At 48.3% G+C, this 26,507-nt stretch overlaps 1 protein-coding gene and 1 long non-coding RNA gene across 5 annotated transcripts in view; one reads left to right on the top strand and one right to left on the bottom strand.

Moving 5' to 3' along the window:
* kif6 (kinesin family member 6) overlaps positions 1-26,507 on the bottom strand; it is a 683,903-nt gene that overhangs the window by 387,661 nt on the left and 269,735 nt on the right. For all 4 annotated transcript variants that reach the window (XR_005460902.1, XM_038799042.1, XM_038799041.1 and 1 more), the window contains exon 10: positions 22,532-22,635. Coding sequence is in view for 3 of the 4 variants with exons in the window: in XM_038799042.1 (XP_038654970.1) it covers positions 22,532-22,635 (104 nt within the window). In the remaining variant the exon portion in view is untranslated. The remainder of the gene's footprint in view (positions 1-22,531; positions 22,636-26,507) is intronic.
* LOC119967035 lies at positions 1,388-16,055 on the top strand. Its single transcript, XR_005460903.1, has 2 exons — positions 1,388-1,581; positions 15,631-16,055. It is a non-coding gene; the product is annotated as an uncharacterized LOC119967035 (long non-coding RNA).

Raw genomic sequence — 26,507 nt, forward strand, 5'->3', positions numbered from 1 at the left:
TTTAATAGCAATAGATAAGAAACCTCGGAGGCAAGAAACATGATCCAAACTCAATGCCATCGATCTCAGTCCAGGGAAACTAGATAGTCCTTACATACAGAAATCATCTGACAGCTAACTCAAATTACAATTGCAGAAAATATAATACTATACAATTTTCCCAACATATAGCTTTGATGCTGAGAGAGTTCATGGTCATTCCAAATATTACTAAAGACCCTAATCATGTTTTGGGGCTCCATGTCAAATTTTATTGGTGCATAATGGGACGATGGCACTAACTCCCTTTTGAGCTAAATGAAGGCTCTGACATTAGGTAATAATGAATCATGATCTACATGGTTGATCAATTTAGAAATTGATTCCCTCATATAACAGCTTGTATTTATCTGCCCCCTTATTGTAGTAAAAATCCCAAAACACTTAATAAGAAAGAAAGATATACTTTGAACAGTCATCTTTGGCAAATTTTCTGTGCAAATTATTTATTTTGATAAACTATCTTGGACAAAATCCAGTTGATATCTCCTAACTGCTGCTAACCCCTTTATAAGTATAAAGGGTTTTCTACGTCAGCTTTTTCTCTGTTGAGACAGAGACTATATTTCCTATTGCTCCTCTTCATCATCATCATCAAAATATAACTTCAGGGATTTGTAACTTCTATCTCATTCAACCTACATGTGACTCTAGTCTCACACTATGTGGCCAGCTCTTAATATTCACAGGCCATCAATAAATACTGCCTTAGCAGTGTCAGCCATGTCTCAATAAGAACTATATGAAAATAATTCAATTCGAGCTATCCGTAAGCACAGAATTAGTTTGCATTAATATTACAGCTGTCGGTAATAGTGGGCTGTTAGTCAACATGTCAATGGATTGGCACTATCATACTAGCTCTAGATATTAGTCAGTCACACAAATAAACCATCAAAACAGTCATACTAGCTCTGAGTACTGGGCAGTCAGTTAAGTACAGAGATCTAAGTCTCAAAACTAACAAGAATGCAAAAATTGAAGGACCTGGAAAACATAAGCACAATAAAGAGAACTATGCATTTTGTCAAGAATGCAATGAAATCAAGTTGCCTTGCTAGAGCTTGCACTGGCTGCTGACTGCTGCATTAGAGTGCTAAAGTGGGAGATTGGTGACGGAGGGAAATTAAGGGTTAATTTCTCTCTAAAGTCTTGTGTTTCTTTATTTACTAAATCAACTTCAAAGTTATTGTTTGGGTTGGAAGAAGGTGGGTTTTAAACCAACTTCAAACTGAATCCACCCAGGCTCTGCTTGCAGCTCCAACTTGTTAATTAATTAACTGGATTAAGCCAGTTTTTAGTCAGACAGTGTAAAAGTGCTGTGTAAGAGTGTAAAAGTCATTTTTCATTTCATTTTTCATTTGCCCTGGAGTGCTGGCTTTGGGCTGCATTAGAGTGCTAAAGTGGGAATATGGTGACTAATGGAGTTTTGTGAGGAGGGAGCGAGTGCTCCTTTCATTTGCTCAAGAGTATGAGGGGAGCCGGAAGTTTACAAAGAGTGCAGCTGACTGGGAGCAGAATCAGAGGGCGGAATTCCAGTCGGTGAGTGTATAAACATACCTCGGGGGAATCTCAGGCCCAGTCCAGGGAGCAGATTCGGAGGGCGGAGTTCCAGCCGGAGTTCCAGCCAGTGAGTAAACAGAGTAACTGACCTCAGGTGCAAAAAAAAACTGAAAAACTGACATCACAGGGAAGCTGGGGCCTGATTGACTGGTCGGGAATCTGCACTCAATTTGAAACTAAAGGATTGTTAAACTAATTAAACCCAATTAATTACTTAATCAGAAGTAGAGGGGTATCTAAACCAGAAGCAGGAGATTACTATATTTAGCATTTTATATTTACAGTGGAAATCTAGTGCCAGGAAGTATACAGTTAACTGTAAGTTATTTTAATTTCACAAGTGTTTATTTTTAAATTAATGTATTAAATTAGTTCTAGAAATGGCAGTTAGAGGGGTAAAACGCTTCACTTGTGAGATGTGGGAAATTTGCGAAGCTTACAGCATTCCTGACAACTACATTTGAAGGAAATGCACCCAATTGCAGCTCCTCACAGACCACATGGATCGGTTAGCGCAGCAGTTGGATGCACTTAGAAGCATGCAGGTGAAAGAAAGCGAAATAGGCAGGGGTTTTAGAGACGTGGTTATACCCAAGGTACGATAGATGGGTGACTGCTAGACAGGACAGGCAGTCAGTGCAGGAACCCCGTGACTGTCTCCCTCTCCTACAAGTACACCGTTTCGGATACTGTTAGGTAGGATGGCTTATCAGGGGAAAACAGCAGCAGCAGCTAGAGCAGTGGCACCACGGCTAGCTCTGTGGTTAAGCAGAGAGGGATAAAGTGCAGAAGAGCAATGCTATAGGGGACTCTGTAGTCAGCGGCACAAAAGGCGCTTCTGTTGTCGTGTAAGGGAATCTAGGATAGTGTGTTGCCTCCCTGGTGCCAGGATCCAGGATATCTCTGAACGGGCAGGGGGCATTCTGAAGGGGGAGGGTGAACAGTCAGAGGTCATGGTACATATTGATACTAATGATATTGGCAGGAAGAGTGACGAGGTCTTGCAGCAGTTCAGGGAGTTTGGTAGAAAGTTAAAAAACAGGACCTGTCGGGACATAATCTTGGGATTACTCACTGTGCCACATGCCAGTGAAGCTAGAAATAGGAAGTTGGTGCAGCTACACACTTGGCTGAACAACTGTGTAGTAGGGAGGATTTCAGATATCTGGACCATTGGGATCTCTTCCGGACAGTGGGACCTGTTCAAGAAGGACGGGATGCAACTAAACTGGAGGGGCATAAATATCCAGGCCATGAGGTTTGTTAGTGTCACACAGGAGGGTTTAAACTAGTGTGGCAGGGGCGGTGGGAACCGGAGAAATAGGTCAGAAGATGAAGTAATAATAATCTTTAATATTGTCACAAGTAGATTTACATTAACACTGCAATTAAGTTACTGTGAAAATGCCCTAGTCGCCACACTATGGTGCCTGTTCAGATACAGTGAGGGAGAATTCAGAATCTCCAATTCGCAAAAACTGAGCGGGAATTAGAGAATAGGGCCAGTGAGACTCAGAGGAAGAGCAGGCAGGGAGATGTTGCTGTAACAGGACTGATGGTCTGAAGTGAATTTATTTCAATATAAGAAGTGTGACAGATAAGGCAGATGAACTTAAAGCTTGGATTAGTACTTGGAGCTATGATGTTGTTGCCATTACAGAGACCTGGTTGAGGGAAGGACATGATTGGCAGCTAAATGTTCCAAGATTTAGATGTTTCAAGCTGGATAGAGGGGGATGTAAAAGGAGTGGGGGGGGGGGGGGGGGGGGGGGGGGGGGGGGGGGGGGGGGGGGGGGGTTGCACTATTGGTTAGGAGAATATAATAGCTGGACTGCGGGAGGACCACCTCAGAGGGCTTATACAGCGAGGCAATATGGATAGAGCTCAGGAATAGGAAGCATGCAGTTTCGGGAATTTTGGATAAGGAAGGTTATTGTGAGCCTAGTCCAAAAGAAAAAGGAAGCATTTGTAAGGGCTGGAACGCTGGGAACAGATGAAGCCCGTGAAGAATATAAAGAAAGTATGAAGAAGCTTAAGCAAGGAGTCAGGAGGGCTAAAAGGGGTCAAGAAAAGTCATTGGCAAACAGGATTAAGGAAAATCCCAGGGCTTTTAATACGTATATAAAGAACAAGAGGGTAGCCAGGAAAAGGGTTGTCCCACTCAAGGACAGGGAAGGGAATCTATGCGTGGAGCCAGAAAAAAGAAAGAGGTACTAAATGAGTACTTTGCATCATTATTCACCAAAGAGAAGGACTTGATGGATGATGAGTCTGGGGAAGCATGTGTACATAGTCTGGGTCACATTGAGTTTAAAAAAAAGAGGGTGTTGGGCATTTTGAAAAATATTAAGGTAGATACATCCCAGGGTCTGATGGGATCTACACCAGAATACTGAGGGAGGCAAGGGAGGAAATTGCTGGGGCCTTGAAAGAAATCTTTGTATCCTCGCTGGGTACAGGTGAGGTCCCAGAGGACTGGAGAATAGCTAAATATTGTTCCTTTGTTTAAGAATGGTAGCAAGGACAGTCCAAGAAATTACAGGTTTGTGAGCCTGACATCAGCGGTAGGGAAATTATTGAAGAGGATTCTTCGAGGTCTTGCCTCACAAGTCTTATTGAATTCTTTGAGGAGGTGACCAAGTACGTGGATGAAGGTAAAGAAGTGGATGTAGTGTACATGGATTTTAGTAAGGCATTTGATAAGGTTCCCCATGGTAGGCGTATGTAGAAAGTAAGGATACATGGCATAGTGGGAAATCTGGCCAGTTGGATAGTGAACTGGCTAACCGATAGAAGTCAGAGAGTGGTGGTGGAGGATGGCAAATATTCAGCCTGGAGCCCAGTTACCAGTGGCATATCGCAGGGATCAGTTCTGCGTCCTCTGCTGTTTGTGATTTTCATTAATGACTTGGATGAGGGAGTTGAAGGTTGGGTCAGTAAATTTGCAGACGATACGACGATTGGTGGAGTTGTGGGTAGTGAGGACGGCTGTTGTCGGCTGCAAAGGGACATAGATAGGATGCAGAGCTGGGCTGAGAAGTGGCAGATGGAGTTTAACCATGAAAAGTGTGAGGTTATCCATTTTGGAAGGAAAAATATGAATGCGGAATACAGGTTAACGGTCAGGTTCTTGGCAATGTGGAGGAGCAGCGAGACCTTGGGGTATATGTTCATAGATCTTTGAAAGCTGCCACTCAAGTGGATAGAGCTGTGAAGAAGGCCTATGGTGTACTAGCGTTCATTAGCAGAGGGATCGAATTTAAGAGCCGTGAGGTGATGATGCAGCTGTACAAAACCTTGGTAAGGCCACATTTGGAGTACTGTGTGCAATTCTGGTCGCCTCATTTTAGGAAGGATGTGGAAGCTTTGGAGAAGGTGCAAAGGAGATTTACTACGATGTTGCCTGGAATGGAGAGTAGGTCTTACGAGGAAAGGTTGAAGGTGCTAGGCCTTTTCTCATTAGAACGGAGAAAGTTGAGGGGCAACTTGATAGATGTTTATAAGATGATCAGGGGATAGATAGAGTAGACAGTCAAGAGACATTTTCCCCGGGTGGAACAAACCATTACAAGGGGACATAAATTTAAGGTGAATGGTGGAAGATATAGGGGGGACGTCAGAGGTAGTTTCTTTACCCAGAGAGTAGTGGGGGCATGGAATGCACTGCCTGTGGAAGTAGTTGAATCGGAAACATTAGGGACCTTCAAGCGGCTATTGGATAGGTACAGGGATTATGGTAGAATGATGGGGTGTACATTCATTTGTTCTTAATCTAGGACAAAAGTTCGGCACAACATCATGGGCTGAAGGGCCTGTTCTGTGCTGTATTTTTCTATGTTCTATGTTCTATGAGACAGGATTGGGAAGCAAGTGGATGTATTAGTGAGAGGCATAATGGGTTTGTGAAGGGCAGGTTATGTCTCACTAACTTGATCGAGTTTTTCGGGGACGTGACAAAGATAATTGATGAAGGAAGGGTAGTGGATGTTGTCTACATAGACTTCAGTAAGGCCTTTGTCAAGGTCCCTCATGGCAGACTGGTACAAAAGGTGAAGTCACACGTGATCAGAGGTGTGCTGGTAAGATAGATACAGAATGACTCAGTCATAGAAGATAGAGGGTTGTAGTGGAAGAGTGCTTTTCTGAATGGAGAGCTGTGACTAGTGGGGCTGGATTCTCCCGTACCCGGTGGGGCAGGGGGTCCCGGCGGAACGGAGTGACGTGAACCCCTCCGGCGTCGGCCCATCGCGGGTCCAAGAATCGCTGGGGGGGACACTGCGAGCGGCCGCCGACCGGCGCAGCGCGATTCCTGCCCCGCCAAATCTCCGGTGCTGGAGAATTCGACGGCCGGGGCGGCGGGATTCACGCTGCCCCCCCTGCCAATTCTCCGACCCGGCGGGGGTCGGAGAATCCCGCCTGTGGTGTTCCGCAGGGATCAGTGCTGGGACCTTTGCTGTTTCTGGTATATATAAATGATTTGGGGGAAACTGTAACTGGTCTGATTAGTAAGTTTGCAGACGACACAAAGGTTGGTGGAATTGTGGATAATGATGAGGACTGTCAGGATACAGCAGGATATAGATTACTTGGAGACTTGGCCAGAAGATTGGCAGATGGAGTTTAATCCGGACAAATGCAGAATTCTTAAAAGTATTGACAGGCAGATGGATCTGGATGAAGAGGTCCACAGGTCACTGAAAGTGGCAACGCAGGTAGAGAAGGTAGTCAAGAAGGCATACTGTATGCTTACCTTCTCGGAAGGGCCATTGAGCTTAAAAATTGGCAACTCATTTTTTTCTTTAAATAATTTTTATTCAAATTTTTCAACAACAAATTTTCTCCCAACAATAGAAATAAACAGAAAGAAGGACCCCCCTAATACAAAGCAATAAATTAATAACAATACAAAAAAGAAGAAATTAGCAAACACACTGTCGCAAAAACAAACCCCCTTGACAGCCCCCTAACTCCCCCCCCCCCCCCCCCCCCCCCCCCCCCCACGGGTTGCTGCTGAAATTGACCACCCCTGTAACCCTCCACCAGAAAATCGAGAAAGGGCTGCCACCACCGGAAGAACCCTTGTACCGACCCCCTCAGGGCAAACGTGACCTTCTCCAGCCTGATGAACCTGGCCATGTCATTAATCCAGGCCTCCGAGCTTGGGGGCTTCGCGTCCCTCCACTGTAAGAGAATCCTACGCCGGGCTACTAGAGGCGCAAAGGCCAGGGTACCTGCCTCTCTCGCCTCCTGCACTCCCGGCTCCGAAGCTACCCCAAAGATCGCGAGCCCCCAGCCTGGCTCCACCCTGGAACCAACCACCTTGGACAAAGTCCCCGCCACCCGCTTCCAAAACCCCTCCAACGCCGGACACGCCCAGAACATGTGGGTGTGGTTCGCCGGGCCTCCCGAACACCTCCCACACCTGTCCGCTCCCCCAAAGAACCGGCTCATCCTGGCCCCCGTCATGTGCGCCCTATGCAGCACCTTCAGCTGAATTAAGCTGAGCCGTGCGTAAGAAGAGGACGCGTTCACCCTCCCCAGGGCGTACGCCCACGTCCCATCGTCGATCTCCTCCCATAGCTCCTCCTCCCACTTCGCTTTCAGCTCTTCCACCGAGGCCTCCTCCTCCTCCTGCATCACCTGACAAATTGCCGAGATCCTACCCTCACCGACCCACGAGAGGGTCCCCGAGAGCACCCTATCCTGCACCCCCCTAGGCAGCAGTAGCAGAAACTCCGCCACCTGTCGCTTCACAAACGCCCTAATCTGCATATACCTGAAAGCATTCCCGGGGGGAGGCCCCACTTCCCCTCCAACTGCTCTAAAGTCGCAAACTTCCCATCGAGGAAAAGGTCCACCATCCGCCTGATGCCTGCCCTATGCCAACGCAAAACACACCATCTATTCTCCCTGGTGCAAACCGGTGATTGCCCCGTAACGGGGCCCACACTGAGGCCTTCACTTCCCCCCTATGCCGCCTCCACTGCCCCCAAATTTTGAGAAAAGCCATCACGACCGGACGCGTAGAGTACCTTGCCGGGGGGAGTGGGAGCGGGGCTGTCACCAATGCCTCCAAACTCGTACCCACACAGGACGCCAACTCCAACCTCTTCCATGCGGCACCCTCCCCCTCCATCACCCACCTACGAATCATTGCCACGTTCGCAGCCCAGTAATACCCACACAAGTTGGGCAACGCCAAGCCGCCTACCTCCCTGCCTCGCTTCAGGAAAACCCTCCTCACTCTCGGGCTCTTCCGCGCTCATACGAACCCCAGAATACTCTTATTAACCCTCTTTAAAAAGGCCTTCGGAATCAATATGGGGAGGCACTGGAAAAGAAACAAAAACCTCGGGAGCACCGTCATCTTAACTGACTGGACCCTACCCGCCAAAGAGAGTGGCAGCGCATCCCACCTCCTGAACTCCTCCTCCTTCTGTTCCAGCAGCCTCGAAAAGTTTAGCCTATGCAGGGCCCCCCAGCTCCTAGCTATCTGGACTCCAAGATATCTAAAGCTCCTCTCCGCCCTCTTCAACGGGAGCTCTCCTATCTCCCTCTCCTGGTCCCCCAGGTGCAGCACAAACAGCTCACTCTTCCCCCCCTTGCCGGATCCGCGATGTACAACAGCAAATCATCTGCGTACAACGATAACCGGTGCTCCCCCCCCCCCGCACAATCCCCCTCCAGTTCTTCGAATCCCTCAGCGCCATGGCCAAGGGCTCAATCGCTAACGCGAAGAGCAGGGGAGACAAGGGGCACCCATGCAGCGTCCCTGGGACAGCCGAAAGTCCGCCGACCTCCTCCCATTCATCACCACACTCGCTACCGGGGAGCTATACAGCAACCTCACCCAGCTAATGAATCCCTCGCCAAACCCAAACCTCCTCAGCACTTCCCACAGGTAGCTCCACTCCACCCTGTCAAAAGCTTTCTCCGCATCCATCGATGCTACTATTTCCGCCTCCCCATCCGCCGACGCCATCATCATAACTTTAAGAAGCCGCCGTACATTGACATTCAGCTGCCTCCCCTTCACAAACCCCGTTTGGTCCTCATGGATAACCATCGGGACCACATCTTCCACCCTCCTGGACAGTATCTTAGCTAACACCTTTGCGTCCACGTTGAGGAGCGAAATCGGCCTGTTATACCCACACTGGAGGGGGTCCTTATCCCGCTTCAGGATCAGTGAGATTCTTGCTCTAGACATCGTTTGGGGCAGAGCCCCCTCTCCTTCGCCTCATTCAGGGTCCTCACTAGCAGCGGGCCCAGCAGATCTGAAAACTTCTTGTAAAACTCCACCGGGAACCCGTCAGGTCCCGGTGCTTTTCCTGTCTGCATGCTCCTCAGCTCCTCCAACTCGATTGGGGCCCCCAGACCCTGCACCCACTCATCCTCTACTCTTGGGAACTCCAGCTTATCCAGAAAGCGGTCCATCCTGCCCACCTCCCTAGGGGGCACCGCCCGGTACAGACCCTCGTAAAAGGATCTGAACACCCCATTAATGTCCCTGCCACTCCGCACCAAGTTCCCTCCTGCATCTGTGACTCCCCCTATCTCTCTCGCTGCCTCCCGCTTCCGGAGCTGGTGGGCCAGCATCTTAGCTAACACCTTTGCGTCCACGTTGAGGAGCGAAATCGGCCTGTTATACCCACACTGGAGGGGGTCCTTATCCCGCTTCAGGATCAGTGAGATTCTTGCTCTAGACATCGTTTGGGGCAGAGCCCCCCTCTCCTTCGCCTCATTCAGGGTCCTCACTAGCAGCGGGCCCAGCAGATCTGAAAACTTCTTGTAAAACTCCACCGGGAACCTGTCAGGTCCCGGTGCTTTCCCTGTCTGCATGCTCCTCAGCTCCTCCAACTCGATTGGGGCCCCCAGACCCTGCACCCACTCATCCTCTACTCTTGGGAACTCCAGCTTATCCAGAAAGCGGTCCATCCTGCCCACCTCCCTAGGGGGCACCGCCCGGTACAGACCCTCGTAAAAGGATCTGAACACCCCATTAATGTCCCTGCCACTCCGCACTAAGTTCCCTCCTGCATCTGTGACTCCCCCTATCTCTCTCGCTGCCTCCCGCTTCCGGAGCTGGTGGGCCAGCATCCGACTTAGAAGAACATAGAACAGTACAGCACAGAACAGGCCCTTCGGCCCTTGATGTTGTGCCGAGCAATGATCACCCTACTCAAACCCACGTATCCACCCTATACCCGTAACCCAACAACCCCCCACACCCTTAACCTTACTTTTAAGGACACTACGGGCAATTTAGCATGGCCAATCCACCTAATCCGCACATCTTTGGACTGTGGGAGGAAACCGGAGCACCCGGGGGAAGCCCACGCACACACGGGGAGGACGTGCAGACTCCACACAGACAGTGACCCAGCCGGGAACCAAACCTGGGACCCTGGAGCTGTGAAGCATTTATGCTAACCACCATGCTACTGTGCTGCCCTTCTCCCCTTGCCTTCTTGCCTTCTCCCCATACTCATATACCGCCCCCTGCGCCCTCCTCCACTGCACCTCCGCCTTCCGGGTGGTCAGTCTGTCGAACTCCGCTTGGAGACTGCGACGTTTCCTCAAAAGCCCCTCCTCCGGGACATCCGCATACCTCCTGTCCACCCTTACCATTTCTTCCACCAACCTCTCCCTCTCAACCCTCTCCCCCCTTTCCCTGTGCACCCGAATGGATATCAGCTCCCTTCTAATCACCGCCTTCAGCGCTTCCCAAACCACACCAACTTGCACCTCCCCATTATCGTTGGCTTCCAAATACCCCTCTATACCCCTACGGACCCGCCCACATACTTCCTCCTCTGCCAAAAGCCCCACATCTAACCTCCACAGCGGGCGCTGATCCTTCCCCTCCACCAGCTTCTTGTCCACCAAATGTGGAGCATGGTCAGATATGACTATCGCCGAATACTCTGCCCCCACCACTCTCGGTATTAGCGCCCTGCTGAGAACAAAAAAGTCAATCCGGGAATAAGCCTTGTGGACATGGGAGAAAAAGGCGAACTCCCTACCTCCCGGTCTCAAAAACCTTTAAGGGTCTACCCCTCCCATCTGATCCATGAACCCCCTCAGCACCGAGGCCGCCTCCGGCCTCTTGCCCGTCCTAGAATTCGAACGACCCAGAGCTGGATCCAACACAGTATTAAAGTCCCCTCCCAAGATCAAGCCCCCCCTTCTCCAGGTCCAGGATCCGGCTCAACATTCGCCGCATGAAGCCCGCATCGTCCCAGTTGGGGGCGTACACATTAACCAGAAGAACACGCTCCCCTTGAAGCTTACCACTCACCATTACGTATCTACCTCCACTGTCCGCCACCACACTCGACGTAACAAACAACAAGCTCTTGCCCACTAAAATCGCCACACCTCGATTCTTCGCATCCAGCCCCGAGTGAAACACCTGCCCAACCCAGTCTCTTCTCAGCCTCACCTGATCCGCCACCTTAAGGTGCATCTCCTGGAGCATAGCCACATCCGCTCCCAGCCCCTTCAGGTGCGCCAAGACCAGGGACCGCTTCACCGGTCCATTCAGCCCCCTCACGTTCCATGTGACCAGCCGAATCTGGGGGATCTGCCCCCTCCCTCTGCGCCGATCAGCCATAGCTCTCCCTTGGCTCACCACGTGCCCGCAGAACCCCCCAGGCCCGTTCCCCACAGTGGCAGACCCCCACCCCCACCTCCCCCTTCACCAGCAGTTCCCCTACAGCAGCAACCCGGTACCCCCCTCTATTCCCCCCCCCCAAGCTAGGGCCCCCCCCTAGCTGCGTAACCCCTTCCATTATACTTCCGTAAGTCAGCCGACTCCTGCTGACCCCGGCTGCTCCCTCCATCCCAACGACACCCCGCCCCCCGATGCAACACAACCACCACTCCCAGTGCCGGCCCCGCCCACTGCTCCTCCAGCGCGAGAAAGAAACCCGCACTTCCATCCCATACCCCGCCCCCCCGAGCCAACACGCGGGAAAAAGACGGGCACATGACCCAGCGGGACCGCGAACAGCTCCCCAACCCTCCACCAGTGAAAAAACGAAAAAGCCCCCTAATAAATAAATAACAACCCCACAAAGCAAAAAAGCAGAACAGCAAAAAGGCAACCTCAAACACAGCCAATAAAAACGAAAGAATACCAAGGAGGACCGAGCCTCCGGACTATGTACATCATTCCCCAGCCCCCCAGTCTTCAGTTCGAGTCCAACTTCTCTGCCTGGACAAAGGCCCAGGCCTCCTCCGGAGAATCAAAATAGAGCTGGCGGTCCTTGTAAGTGACCCAGAGGCGAGCCGGCTGTAGCAGGCCAAACTTCACCCCCTTCCTGTGAAGCACTCCCTTCGCCCGATTGAAACCAGCCCTTCTCTTCGCCATCTCCGCGCTCTAGTCCTGATAGATCCTGATCTTTGCATTCTCCCACTTGCTGCTCCTTTCCTTCTTCGCCATCTCAGCATGCATTCACGGTCAACGAAGCGGTGAAAACGGACCAGCACCTAGGCGGCTCGTTCGGCCTGGGCTTCCTCAACACCACTCGATGGGTGATGAGACCATCAATTCACAAGACACGTGATTGGAAGTAAACGGTGGTTTTAATAGTCTTACAACTGAGCCTGCCTGCGAGGAGAGGAACTGAGAGCAGGCTTACGACTGCAGTGCATTATACTTCCGGTTAGTGGGAGGAGCCGTGGGCGGAGCCAAGGGTGGAGCCCAGTACAAACTCCTCGTGAAGCCAAAGGGAACCCGGAGGAAATGGAAGAGGCGACCATCAGCCTCGAATGCCGTGTAGTGGCGGTCGTCCGGGCGGATTGGGAGCTGGTGGTATGCAGACTTCAGATCCACCGTGGAGAAGATGCGGTACTGGGCGATCTGATTCACCATGTCGGCAATCCTGGGGAGGGGGTACGCATCGAGGAGCGTGAACCGGTTAATGTTTTGGCCATAGTCCACTACCATTCGGAATTTTTCCCCGGTCTTGATTGCCACCGCCTGAGCTCTCCAGGGGCTGTTACTGGCCTCTATGACCCCCTCACGTAGGAGCCTCTGGACCTCGGTTATGATAAACACCCTGTCCTGCAGGCTATTCCGCCTGCTGCGAGTGGCTACGGGTTTGCAGTCCGGAGTGAGGTCAGCAAAGAGTGGAGAGGGGTCGATTTTTAGCGTCGCTAGACTGCAGATAGTGAATGGAGGTAGGGTTCCGCCGAAGCGGAGTTAGATAGATAGATAGAACAATACAGCACAGAACAGGCCCTTCGGCCCTCAATGTTGTGCCGAGCAATGATCACCCTACTCAAGTCAACCTATCCATGTAACCCAACAACCCCCCCCCCCATTAACCTTATTATTTAGGACACTAAGGGCAATTTAGCATAGCCAATCAACGTAACCCGCACATCTTTGGACTGTGGGAGGAAACCGGAGCACCCGGAGGAAACCCACGCACACACGGGGAGGACGTGCAGGCTCCGCACAGACAGTGACCCAGCCGGGAATTGAACCTGGGACCCTGGAGCTGTGAAGCATTTATTTTTGAGGCTTTTGAGGTTACACTGGAAGTCGAGTCCCAGTAAGAGTGGGGCACAGAGTTCAGGGAGTACGTACAGCTGGAAGTTCGAGTAGCTGGCGCCCTGAATCGTTAGGGTCACAACGGTGCGCCCTTGGATGAACAGAGTGTGAGCCCGAGGCAAGGGAGATAGTTTGCCGTGTAGGGAAGATAGGGAGCGAACAGCGTCTTACCAGTGTACGAAGCTCTCGGTGCTCCCGGAATCGAAGAGGCACAGTGTCCTGTACCCGTTGATTTTAAAGGTCATCATAGAGTTCCGGAGGTGTTTCGGATGCGACTAGTCCAACGTGACCGCGCTGAGTTGCGGGTAGTCGGCGGCTCGATCAGCTGTGCTGGAGTGGCCCCGTGATGACAGTCCGCTGAGGTGGTAGTCTTTGAGTTGTGTTTCAGAGGTTGGAAAGGATGAGGATGAGGCTGAGTTTCTGCTCCTCCGTAGTTTCTGAAGTGCTTGATTCAGTCAGGTAGGCCTTGAAACATCTGAGCCAGTGTAGAAAGATTTATTTTGCCTCTGCAGCCTGCGGGTCGAGTTCTAGTCGGTCAGGTTTGAGGGCTGATTCCAGAGTGGTTTTCTTCAAGTTTTCTAAGACTATTAAATTGATGAGACCATCAATTCACAAGACACGTGATTGGAAGTAAACAGTGGATTTAATAGTCTTACAACTGAGCCTGCCTGCGACGAGAGGAACTGAGAGCAGGCTTACGACTGCAGTGCTTTATACTTCCAGTTAGTGGGAGGAGCCATGGGCGGAGCCATGGGCGGAGCCATGAGCGGAGCCAAGGGTGGAGCCCAGTACAAACTCCTCATCTCCCCCTATGGGCAGAGCCGCGCAACGGCTCGTATACAGAGCCCACAAGGACACAATACATGTAAGGCAATACAGTGTGAATTACGAGGTATATAATTCACCACAATGGGCACCCTCTAGCTCCAAGGGTCCTTGGACTGACCCCGCGCCCATTAACGAGTTCAGCATCACAGCCATGTAGGCCCCCAAATCCAAACCTTCCAGCCCCTCCGGGAGGCCCAGAATTCGCAGGTTCTTCCGACGGAAGCGGTTCTCCATCTCCTCCATCCTTGCCAGCCATTTCTTGTGAAGCGCCTCATGAGACTCCACCTTCACTGCCAGGCCCAGGAGTTCGTCCTCGCTCTCCGAAGCCTTTTGCCGTAGCTCTCGGATCTCCGCACCCTGAGCCGTCTGAGTCGCCATGTGTTTGTCCAGCGAGGCCTTAAACGGTTCTAGAATCTCAGCCTTCAGCTCTCTGAAGCAGCGTTGGAGCAGCTCCTGCTGCTCCTGCGCCCACTGCTGCCACGCTGCCGGTTCCCCGCCCGCCACCATCTTGTTTTTCCTGCCTCGCACCTTTCTCTGCACCAAAGCCGATTTTTGGGCCGCTACGCTCCAGGTCCAGTCCATCCACCGGCAGATAAGCACAGTGGATGTGTTCCCACCAGGGGAAAAGTCCAACCAGCGCCACTACGGGCCCTTAAAAAAGCCCAAAAGACCAAAAATAGTGGGAGCCTCCGAACGTGCGGCTTAGCTCCGCATCACCGCAACCGGAAGTCCCAAAATTCATGTTGCAACTGCATAGAACCTTAGTTAGGCCGCACTTGGAATATAGTATTCAATTCTGCTCGTCACACTACAGAAGGATGTGAAGGCTTTGGAGAGGGTACAGAAGAGGTTTATCAGAATGTTGCCTGGTATGGAGGGCATTAGCGATGAGGAGACTTTGGATAAACTCGGTTTGTTCTCTCTGGAACAACAGAGGTTGGGGGGCGACCTGATAGAAGTCTGCAAAATTATGAGGGGCATGGACAGAGTGAATAGTCAGAAGCTTTTTCCCAGGGTAGAGGGGTCAATTACGAAGGGACGTAGGTTTAAGGTGTGAGGAACAAAGTTTAGAGAAGATGTACGATACAAGTTTTTTACACAGAGGGTAGTGGGAGCCTGGAACCCGCTGCCAGAGAAGGTGGTGGAAAGAGATTTGATAGTGACATTTAAGGGGCATCTTGACAAATACATACATAGGATGGGTATAGAGGGATAAGGACCCCGGAAATGTAGAAGGTTTTAGGTTAGACAGGCAGCATGGTCGGCGCAGGCTTGGAGGGCCGAAGGGTCTGTTCCTGTGCTGTACTTTTCTTTGATCTAGAGATGCACAAATGGTGTTGCGAGAGTTCAAATCATAACTGTCCATATTTTTTTCTGTGAAAGGCCAAATATTCGTAACATGTGGTTCATTGAAACATCTCCTAGATATCTATAATTCCATATTACAGGGGTAAAACAAAACCAATGGCTGAAATCTAAATGCTAAACGTACAGAGCAATTTGATCAGTATTAGAAAGAAAAGCTAAGTAGGTATCAAATGTGGCACTCCATCACTAATTAGTCCTCTAACGAAGGATCTCCACTATTAATAACTTTTTGTCTTTCACATTTCTTTTTATTTATTCACTTGACACAGCTGAACATATCAACATGTCAAGAGACTGATTCAACAGAAGCAACCACAACATTGCTATAAAGTGGACATCACCAAAACTTTGTGCGACTGCTGAGCATCAGTCCTGATTACGGCCAGGACTTTACATTGCTTGGGCGGGTGCACGCCCAACCCAGATGTACGTGAAATCATCCAAAAAAACATCAGACACGATCCTGATGTCATCGTGCACTCATCTAATATTTCGGTGGGCGGGCACACTGACTATCAAGCTGCCATTTTCGCCCATTAAGGGGCCAATTCAACTCAATTTTATGTGGCACTCCGTTTTTACAGTTGGCAGGCGGGCCAATTGACCAGGTGGCCTTTTTGCTTTAGTTTCAACCTCAATCCAGGCCATGATGAACTGCCTGTGCTGAAATAAAATTTAAAAAGGTGTTTGGGGACCGAGGTTTGTGTTTGAATGTGTTGCCTAGACACTCACTGCATAATGTTCCAATCACAAATTTTTTTTACAGGTCTGCAGTGCCCTGAGACAGGTCCGTAGCTAGTGGTTGTCCCCCTGAGAAAGGGCACATAAAAGCGCAAGCCTGTATCCTCCCGTTTCTCAGTGTACGCCCTCTTTCTGCCCTCCTCAGCAGCACTGAGTCTTTCCTAGGGCACGTTTTATGCATTAACTAGCAAGGCAGCGTGAAACCATGTTCAGGGGACGACTGCAGCCAGAAGCTGCTTTTTGCGCCCGCTTCCAGGTCCAACAGATGTGCATGCCCAACAAACGTAAAGTTCCGGCCACTGTTATGCTAATGTTCATTTAGAGGAGCACTCAGAAAATGCAGGGAAAGAATCATAACAGCCCCCATGATATATCACAAATAACACGATTTCTAGACCTCACATGATGAATAATTAAATCCCAATGGATGTCTTGCGTTAATTTATGCACTGCAAAACAAATGTCTGCATTGGAACCAGAATGCCACTAACAGGAAGCCTGGCATGGGCAGAGTGAAATGACACCTATTATTGTCGCTATGGTTCCAATTAAAGATGTGTTTTGTTGTTGCCTTTCGAGTAAAAAAACTTTCAGGACAGACAAATGCATTTAAAATTAAATTCTATTCCTATCTTTGTTAATCTAATCCATGCACTCGCATTTTTATTTATATTTATTTTTATTTGTATGCAAGGAGACTTCTTGAAGACAAAAGAGGACATTATTTTTATCTCAAATAACAATGAAGGTCATTAATTTGTTCTATGACCAGACCTGTCTGCTGGATAAGTATTGTGTTCAATTATTTGTTCACAAATGCTGCTTAGCCCGTCTAAGCCATAATTCTTCTGCTTAGTAATGTATTGCATGAGCACCTATCCACACAGCTCAATATTTCAACAGTGTCTCTACTGCAAATATAGGATTGTGAGGAATTTACTGTTTGCAAAGCTTTCAGCCTTATCTGCTATTTTACAGGAAAACCTGTCTCCAATTAAGCCCGAAAGCAAGCCGACGTGTTTTACATCCACGTGTTTGTGGACATGATTTACACAACTTGTATAAACACTAAGCTGGCCCGTCTTTAGGAGTTCATTGGCACATCTTTACAAAATGTCTACTCTTATTTTTCTGCTAAATTCCTGCACAGATCTTTAATTCTGAAGGTGGTTCTGTTCGAAACTCCCTGGAAGGTGCATCTTTTTGTGTGACTAGCACTATTATAAAGCAACTGTCAGTCAAAAATATCCAGCATTCTTTCTACAAAATGTATTACCTTTCTTAAATAGCATCAACAATGTTTGAACAACAAGTGAGGTGAAAGAAGGCAGGGCGTGGGGGGGGGAGCAGAATGAACAAGTTTACATTTATGTCTTATCAAGGAGGTCTTATGTCGCAGTGGGTAGTGTCTCTGACTCTAAGCCAGAGGCTTCTGGTTTGAGTCCCATTCCTGGAATTGTTGGCCAAGGAAGTTGTGTTCACAATGTGGTCAACAGGTTGAGTAATCCGTCCAAAGCACGCCATAGGGGCTGGTTTAGTACAGTAGGGGCTGGTTTGGCACAGTAGCGGCTGGTTTAGCACAGTGGGTTAAACAGCTGGCTTGTAATGCAGAACAATGCCAGCAGCGGGGGTTCAATTCCCGTACCGGCCTCCCCGAACAGGTGCCGGAATGTGGCGACTAGGGGCTTTTCACAGTAACTTCATTGAAGCCTAATTGTGACAATAAACGATTATAATTATTAAGAGTAGGAGACTCTCCTGGTCGCCGTGCATAATGCAAAGTTGCGCCCCTCAGGCTATACACCTCTGGTTACGGGCTAGTGACCTGTTCCAGGAAAAAACTCGCTATGGTAATAGATGAAAGCCTGCCCTGTGTATCACTAAGTGTAGGAAGAGAAAAGAGAAACAAACTAATTGGGTGGGATTCTCCAGCCGTGTCCGCTCGGCGACTGGAGAATCTCACCCATGGTCAATGGAATTCTCCACTGTACACGGCTCGCCCATGGCGTTCTTACGGTGGGTGGGTTGGGAGAACCCAGCCCATTGTCTGATCATATCTTCAGGTAATCCAAAATCTTTTCACAGGAAATAATTACTTTCAATGTGCAGTCACTGGTTTTATGCAGACACAAGTAACAGCCAACTTATGCACAACAAAGTCCCAAACACAGCAGGCGGGATGAATCCAGTTAATCTATTTTGCTGGTATTGATGAGGAAGGAATGTAGTAATCACAATTGAAAAGTTCAATGGAACCTCTTTTTTTTAACCTGAGCAGGCAGATTGGATTAATTTATCATCCAAATAATACACTTTCAACAAATAGCACTTCCTGGGATTTGTGTTGAAGTGCCAGCTAGATTATGTGGAAAAGTCCTGGAAAGGTCACTCATCCCAATTGCCTGATTTGCAGAAAAATGCTGTACAAACCATTCTCATTAGAATTCAGAGGAAGTTGTATGGGATGGGAGATTGCCAATGTCATACATTCCTGTCCAAGGGACATATGGACTCGAAACATTGCACGCGACCTAACGGCCAGTAAATCGCGCAAGAGGCCTCTTGCGAGATTTACGACACTGGGTACGCCTCGGGGTGTCACAATCTGGATCTCACCCTCAATGGGCATGAACCAGATTTGTATATTCAAGTAGTTACACTCACTTCAACATGTTTGCGGCAGAGTTACCCAAGACGCGAGACCTAACGGCCTCACCTTGGAGACCCATTGTTGGCACTGTTTAGCACTGGTTTGGCGTAATGGCACTTCTCCCAGGCAATTTGGGGCCCGTGGTGGTCAGGCTCTGGGCACTCTGGTACCCTGGCACACCAATGTCACCTGGGCACACTGGCACTACCGGCTTGGGACTCAGCAATGCCACCTGGGAACCTGCAAATGGCATCTTGTCCGTGCCAGGGATTCGGACCAGGGATGTCTTGCCCTTATGAGGTTGGGGGCAGGGGCACAAGAACCCCCTAATGGGTAATTTGGGGGCTGGATGCTGCGGTGGGGGGTCCTGAGATCAGGAACTGATCTCCGCTCCTCAGTGCAGGGAACAATTGAGACGCCATTTTTAAATGGAATCCCCGATCTCTCAACCCCCCAGAAAGACCTTCAAACCCCACTCCCCTAGCCTCAAATCACCTATAAGGGGGCAGGGCACCCCGGGTCCGAATTCCCATCACGTGAAAAAGCCAAATTGGGAGGGCTAGGAGGGGTTATGAAAGTCTTTGGCAAGTACGATTATGATGAATGCCAAAGATTTTTATTCATATATTCATTGTTCTTTGTACAAAGACAGTAACCCAAGGCTGGAATTGAACCCAGGTCCCTGGCACTGTGAGGCAGCAGTGCTATCCACTGTGCCAGCGTGCCGCCCACTTGAATATGCAAATGTGCTAGAAAATGATCCCGCCCACAATGGACACGATCCACATCGTGGCATCTTCTGATTTCACGTTAGATCTCACGAGGCACGGCGAGCCGAGCCGAGTAGATCCCAGAAGAGGGATCTACAGGCTGCGTCGCGCTGCTTTTCGGGCGCAATGCGGCAGGTAGATCTCGCCTTCTGTTTCATTTCCATTAAATATCACCGATTAACTCTGTTTCACTTTCCATAGATTCTGCTTTGACCTGTTAAGCTCATCCAGCATTTTCTTCTGTTTTTGTGTCTTACATTTATATATGGCTACAAAGGTGAGGTCATGATACAATTCATAGCGGGATATGGAGTGTAGGATTGAGATTGTGCTTAAACAGGACAGTCATTAAAACACTTGATTCCTTGACATTGATATTAACACCCTTCTCGAGAGAGAAAGAGAGAGAGGCAAGGAAGTGGGGAAACAGTTTAAAAATACGCGAAACATTTTTCTGGCAGTGAGTAGCACGCTGGGAGTGTCCCTCCACTCGAGAGGCAGGACACTACATTAATACATTTAAGTCTGGTTTCTAAACTACAATTGGGGACCTAATTTCAAATTAACAGGAGCCAGCCAAGTTGCAAATCACCTATGAAATCCAGCAGTTAAAGGGAAATGGGAGCTGCCAACTCTAAATAGTAAATGCCTTTCTTTTAAACAGCACTCTTGGAAGAGTTGCCATCAGCCTCCGAGCCTTGCAGTGTCCTGACAGCAGCCTCTTGCCACTGATTTCCCTCCTAGGCTGCTAGCTGCTGACCAGCCTGTCACTTTATTATAACAAGAGCCTGCTGTTCAACTCGGCAGGACCTCCATGTTCCCAGATCCTTCCCCACCTCTCTAAATATTGAACTGATTGGACAAAATTTAATGACTTCCCTTGAGGTGGGTATGGAAGTGGAGTGGGGCGTTTACTCAGGCAGGAGGGTGACTTCCCTTCCTATCCAATTAATACAGGGGCAGGAAGGCGCGTGGACGGTCTTCCCACCCCAGCACCAATTGTGATCCTTAAGCGGGTCATTAATGGGTATTCAACCCTGGGTATTCCATCCGGAAGTCTAAAAACAGAAGGGGAGTACAAAGGAACTGAGTGCCACCATTGGGAAGGGACGCCTGCTGATAGCCACCACGTGTTTTGCTGCGGACCCAGGCCACAGATGAGTGAAGGAGGGATGGAGTTCATGGGGGAGGAAGGCAAGCCTTCCCAAAAGGAGACAATGCAGGGCTCTTACCTGCTCTCCAGTCAACAAGTGACAATTACCTGCATTAAAAAACACTCATTGTGTTTTGGCTCCTACCTCAGGATTGTAGCAAGGGACAAAATATAAGGAAACAGCTGTTAAAGCTGGATCTCACTTAGATGAAGGAAAAAGGGTTGAATCAATATCTAGACAGGCAGAGTAAATGGTGCCACTAATATCTTGGCTGAATTGTCACCTTTGAGCCAATGGTCACACTCTCACTGCTAAGGTTGCGATTTCAAGTCTCACTCGATAACTTGAGGGCATATTCTAGGTCATCTTTCACGAGACATTGGATGAAGACCCCCATCTGCACTCATGGATGTTAAAAGATTCCGTGACACTATTTTATTGAAGACCAAAGGAATCTTCTCAGTGTCCTGAACAATACTTATCCTTCAACCAACCTCAAGGCTTTGACAAAGAGTCATCCAGGCGTGAAACTCTACCGAATCCTTTCTCTCTCTCCAGATGCTGTCAGACCTGTTGAGATTGTCCAGTATTTTCTTTTTTTGTTTCAGATTCCAACATCTGCAGTAATTTTCTTTTATCACTAAAAGGAGATTTTTGGACCATTATCATTTTGCTGACTGTGGGAGCCTGCTGTGTGCAAATTAGCTGTCGCATTTCCTGCAGCATCAATACTTCAGAAGAACCTCTGACTGTAAAACGTTGGAATGTCTTCAGTTCATAAAATGTGCTGTATAAGTGCAATATTTCTTTTTCTTTGAAAGGTACATGCTCACAAACTTGTGAGGGCAAATAGCCCATTTGTGTTGCAACTCCTAGCTATTTCTTTGGCAAATTTTTAAACATGTGAAGCTCAGAAGTGCAGCTGCTGCAGAGAAAGATATATAGCCCATTCGGGATATGGAAAGACAAGACTCTGGCCTCTCTCTCAATGGTACTGCTCCCGAGAAGGAAAAGTTATTGCTACCAATTCTTGTAGCAGGGCTAACGCTTGAAATAATATTGTAAAAATTACTTTTTTCTTTCTACAGTGCAAGGAAGGGAATTTTGCGCCCAAAGCGATAAAAGATCTGTGTTTAGAACAGAAAACTATTCCACATTTTTCATCCAGAGTCAGTAATGAGCATTCCCAACCCAGGTGCAAATCAGATTAGATGGAATGTAAAGATTCTGCTGTTACCATGTTTACAATGGCAAACAGAAGCTGAATCGCCAAACCAGCAGCCAAAGTGAGGAGATTGTTGTCAATGTTGCAAATTTCCATCATTCAGAATAAAAGCATATGTGCCAGTTGATCGGCACCCTTGCCACTGGATTCAATGTCCTGATTTCCACCACCCATACCCTATGAATGCAGGGCACGGAAGAGATAAAGGGATAAAGTAACGAATGATAGAAATCTGAAATTCAAACAGAGAAATCTGGAAATGCATACCATTGAATTTGATAAAGGGTCATACTCGAAATGCTGAGGTAAATGTTCCCTTTCCGATGCCAACTGCATCCTGTACAGAATCCTGAAAAGGATTTTCTGCTTCTTATTTCACCACAATACAGTTGAGAGAATAAAATATCCAATTAAGGGAACTTACTTTACGAGTATGCAATATTCCAATATCAGTGATGTTCTCTAAATACTGTAACTTAACATTTTAATGATATATTGTATGCCTAGAAGAAAGAGTGCTTAATGCATTTGCATACCCCAATATTTTACCACAAGCAAATAAACCCATTTATTTTACATTTCTAAGCGTCGGTTCACTCTGTTAAAAAAAGTTTAAAAGGCAATAGGTACTTCTGTTTTTCTTCCTGTGAGAGGTCATCAGTCCTTGTCTGTCCAGTGACAATGGCAAGTTCATCTCTTAGCTGCTGGATTTCCTTCTTTAAGCGAAGAATCATCTGCAAAATGGGGATGGTAAAAAGGATTTTTAAAAAGGACAGCTGGAATCAGTTTCCTGATGCGTGTTTTTTTCGGGCTCTCTCTGAGTTGAGCCAAATGTTTGCTTCATCAGCAAAGTGATAAATTAAAATTATATTTTGTACAAAAATTACTATTGTTGTTCCTAAAATAAATCCAATTTGAGGTTATAAAATGCATATTATGAAAATCATGTCTGAAATCATAAATCTCTGCTTTTCTTTCCGACTTGCAAGACAGCCACATTCCTTGTATGGAGGAACCATGAGTACAGTCGATTCCTATTAACTTAACATAAACCGGTTTGAGAAAGATTTTGTTCACCTGTCAAGACTCATTGAACAGACACACACATTGATGTATTTGTCTGCAATGGGGTACCATTGCTACTCTCTATCCCTCGCCCTTTTCATCCCTTCCCCACAACAATCAATAAAACAAGTTCTTTTCTTTAAGTTGCAACATGGCTTCAAAATTATTTAGGTCATTTCATGTGAATTTTACCCTTTTAACTTGATCTCTATTTCTGCGATCACTCGCATTAGTGAACTTGGCAGAAATAGGCATCTCTTGCCTCACTGCACAGCAGTGCAGAATCAAACCTCCTTGGCCCACATCTCGGGTAAAAAGTCAGAGACTCAAATCAGGCTACTAAAAAGCCTGATGGGGTTATCCTGCTAATTTTAATGAAAAACAGATGCAAGTGTACACATTGGTTTGAGAATTAAGTTCATGATTAGCTTTGGGCAAAGACTCCTTTGTAAGCCCTTGGGGATCAAATTTAGGTCAGATCATTCTGCTCCTCATTAATGCAATCTCCAAAGAATTGATGGAACATAAGAAAAGAAATATAAGCAGGAGTCGTCCTCACAGACTCTCAAGGCAGCCCTATCATTCAATCAGATCACATTTGACCTTCTACCTCCACTTTACTTTCCTGTCCTATCCCCATAGCCCTTGATTCTCTTGCAGTTCAAAAATCCATTGATCTCAGTCTTGAATATGCTCTCTGGCTGAGTGTCCATAGTCCTCTGGCATGGAGGATTGTGAAGATTCACAACCATCTGAATGAAAAAGTCTCTTATCTCAGTCACAAATGGCTGACCTTTTTTTCTCAGACTGTGACACCTAGCTCCAGACTTACCAGCCAGGGCAGACCACCTCTCAGCATCCACCATATCAAGCTCCCTTAGAGGTTTCTATGATTAAATGAGATTGCTTCAAACACCCAGAATATACTGGCCCATTTTATTCAAACTCTCCTCATACAGCATCTCTTATCTGTGGAATCAATCTAGTGAACCTTTGTTGCAGTACTCCAAGGCATAAATATCCTTCCTTAGGTGTGAAGCAATGCCATATTCAATGCATGATTAAGCTGTGTGTTAGAATTCCCGTAAAGGTCAACAAATCAAAAGATATGATTCTATAATCAAACGATCCTAACAAAAGAACAGTAGATAAGATTTCACTTTTCATAACTTTTACTTTAATAATCAATAATTAGGGGCAGCAGGGTAGCATGGTGGTTAGCATAAATGCTTCACAGCTCCAGGGTCCCAGGTTCGATTCCCGGCTGGGTCACTGTCTGTGTGGAGTCTGCACGTCCTCCCCCTGTGTGCGTGGGTTTCCTCCGGGTGCTCCGGTTTCCTCCCACAGTCCAAAGATGTGCGGGTTAGGTGGATTGGCCATGCTAAATTGCCCGTAGTGTCCTAATAAAAGTAAGGTTAAGGGGGGGGGGGGTTGTTGGGTTACGGGTATAGGGTGGATACGTGGGTTTGAGTGGGGTGATCATGGCTCGGCACAACATTGAGGGCCGAAGGGCCTGTTCTGTGCTGTACTGTTCTATGTAAACCAAAACCAACATAAATTGAACATGAATTAACAGACATTTCACAGTTAATAGATATGATAAAGTATCGCAGATACAACAAAGATAGGTCTCATGGATGTACTAGGCAGTCCACTCAGTATTCAGAGCACCAATTTTACCAAAACATTTTCAATCTCTGATATGAAATGAAATGAAAATCGCTTATTGTCACGAGTCGGCTTCAATGAAGTTACTGTGAAAAACCCCTAGTCGCCACATTCCGGCGCCTGTCCGGGGAGGCTGGTACGGGAATCGAACCATGCTGCTGGCCTGCTTGGTCTGCTTTAAAAGCCAGCGATTTAGCTGAGTGAGCTAAACCAGCATTCTGAATTTGGAAAGTGCTTTCAAAGGAGCCTTGGTGACTTGCTGCTGTGCATCTGCTCAATGGTACACACGGCTGTCTGTGCCCGGTGGATGTTGAAGATAGTGGGTGGGGTGCCAATCTAGCGGGCTGCTTTGTCTCAGATGGTGTCAAACATCTTGAGTGTTGCTGGAGCTGCACTCATCCAGGCAAGTGGAGAGTATTCCATTACACTCCTGACTCAGGCCTTGTAGATGGTGGACAGGCTGTGAGCAGTCACGAGGTGAGTTACTTTCCACAAAATTCCAAGACTCTGACCAGCTCTTGTAGCCACAGTATTTATATGGCTAGTTCAATTCAGTTTCTGGTTAATGGTTGTTGGTAATGGGACATTCAGTGATGTACAGCCTAGGCCAACGTATAACAACTTCGTAAACTACCAAGCACTTCTGCACACTCAAACAAAACAAGTAGAAGTCAATCAGGAACGAACCTGAGTGATATACCTTCAATTCACAGTGAGGCAGAGGGACCAAATGAACAGTAGCCTTTATTAGTCATGAACTGGCCTAGCCAGAGTCAATAATACAAAATTAATGCCGCCCACAAGAGGACGGCGTATATATGGCCACGGTATGGACGGAGCCAGAGGCGGGCCATACCGGGGTTACAGTACAGTACCTGGAAGCAGTTCATATCACCACTTCCAGGTCACAGGTTACAGGCTATGGTATCATGCATACATTATGGTGAATACATTCACCGCATTCACCCCCTGTTAAAAAAATCAAGTCCAGCGGGGGTGACGTGGTCATTATGTCATTACATATTCAGTCTATTTGGAGCCCGGATTGTTCTCTTCGACCTCCGCAGCTCTGGCGGTGTGGAGGGCACAGTTGTCTCAGGTGGTTACTGCAGGGGCGTTGTGTCTGGAGCTTGAGCCTCAGTCCGGGGTGTCGGAGATGGTTGGAGTGCGGGGGTAGGTGGGGGACGATGGGTGGCGGCAGTGTCGGCGCGGGACAATACAGGAGACCCAGGGGAGCATACGGGCACTGTGAGTGGCGGCGGGCAGCAGGGAGGGGAGGGATGTAGTTGGGGGGAGGGGGCGCGGTGGCGGGGGAACCAACTGCCGCCAGGTCCTGTAGGGAGACCGTATCTTGGTGTCCGTCCTGGTGGACGTAGGCAGGGAAACCGAACAGCTTGAAGATGCTGTGCAGTGCCTTTATTACGGTGGCTGAGGTCATGTCGGGGCAAGGGATGGCGAAGTGGAAGCGGGAGTACTCATTGATGACGGTGAGAAAGTATATATTCCGATTGGTGGAGAGGAGGGGCCCTTTGAAGTCAATACTTAGGCGCTCAAAGGGCCAGGAGGCCTTTACCAGGTGGGCCTTGTCTGGCCGGTAGAAATGTAGTTTGCACTCCACGCAGACTTGGCAGGTCCTGGTCAAGGCCTTGACCTCAGAGGAGAAGGGCCTTAATGAAGTGGGTAAGCCGGGTGACCCCCGGGTGGCAGAGGTCATTGTGGATAGCCCGAAGTCGGTCATCTTGCGCACTGGCGCATGTGCTGCGGGACAGGGCATCTGGGGGCTCATTGAGCTACCCAGGGCGATATTTGATATCGTAGTTGCAGGTGGAGAGTTCGATGCTCCACCTCAAGATTTTATCATTTTTTATTTTGC

Source organism: Scyliorhinus canicula, chromosome 6 (assembly GCF_902713615.1).
Source record: "Scyliorhinus canicula chromosome 6, sScyCan1.1, whole genome shotgun sequence".
NCBI classification, from domain to species: Eukaryota; Metazoa; Chordata; class Chondrichthyes; order Carcharhiniformes; family Scyliorhinidae; genus Scyliorhinus; species Scyliorhinus canicula.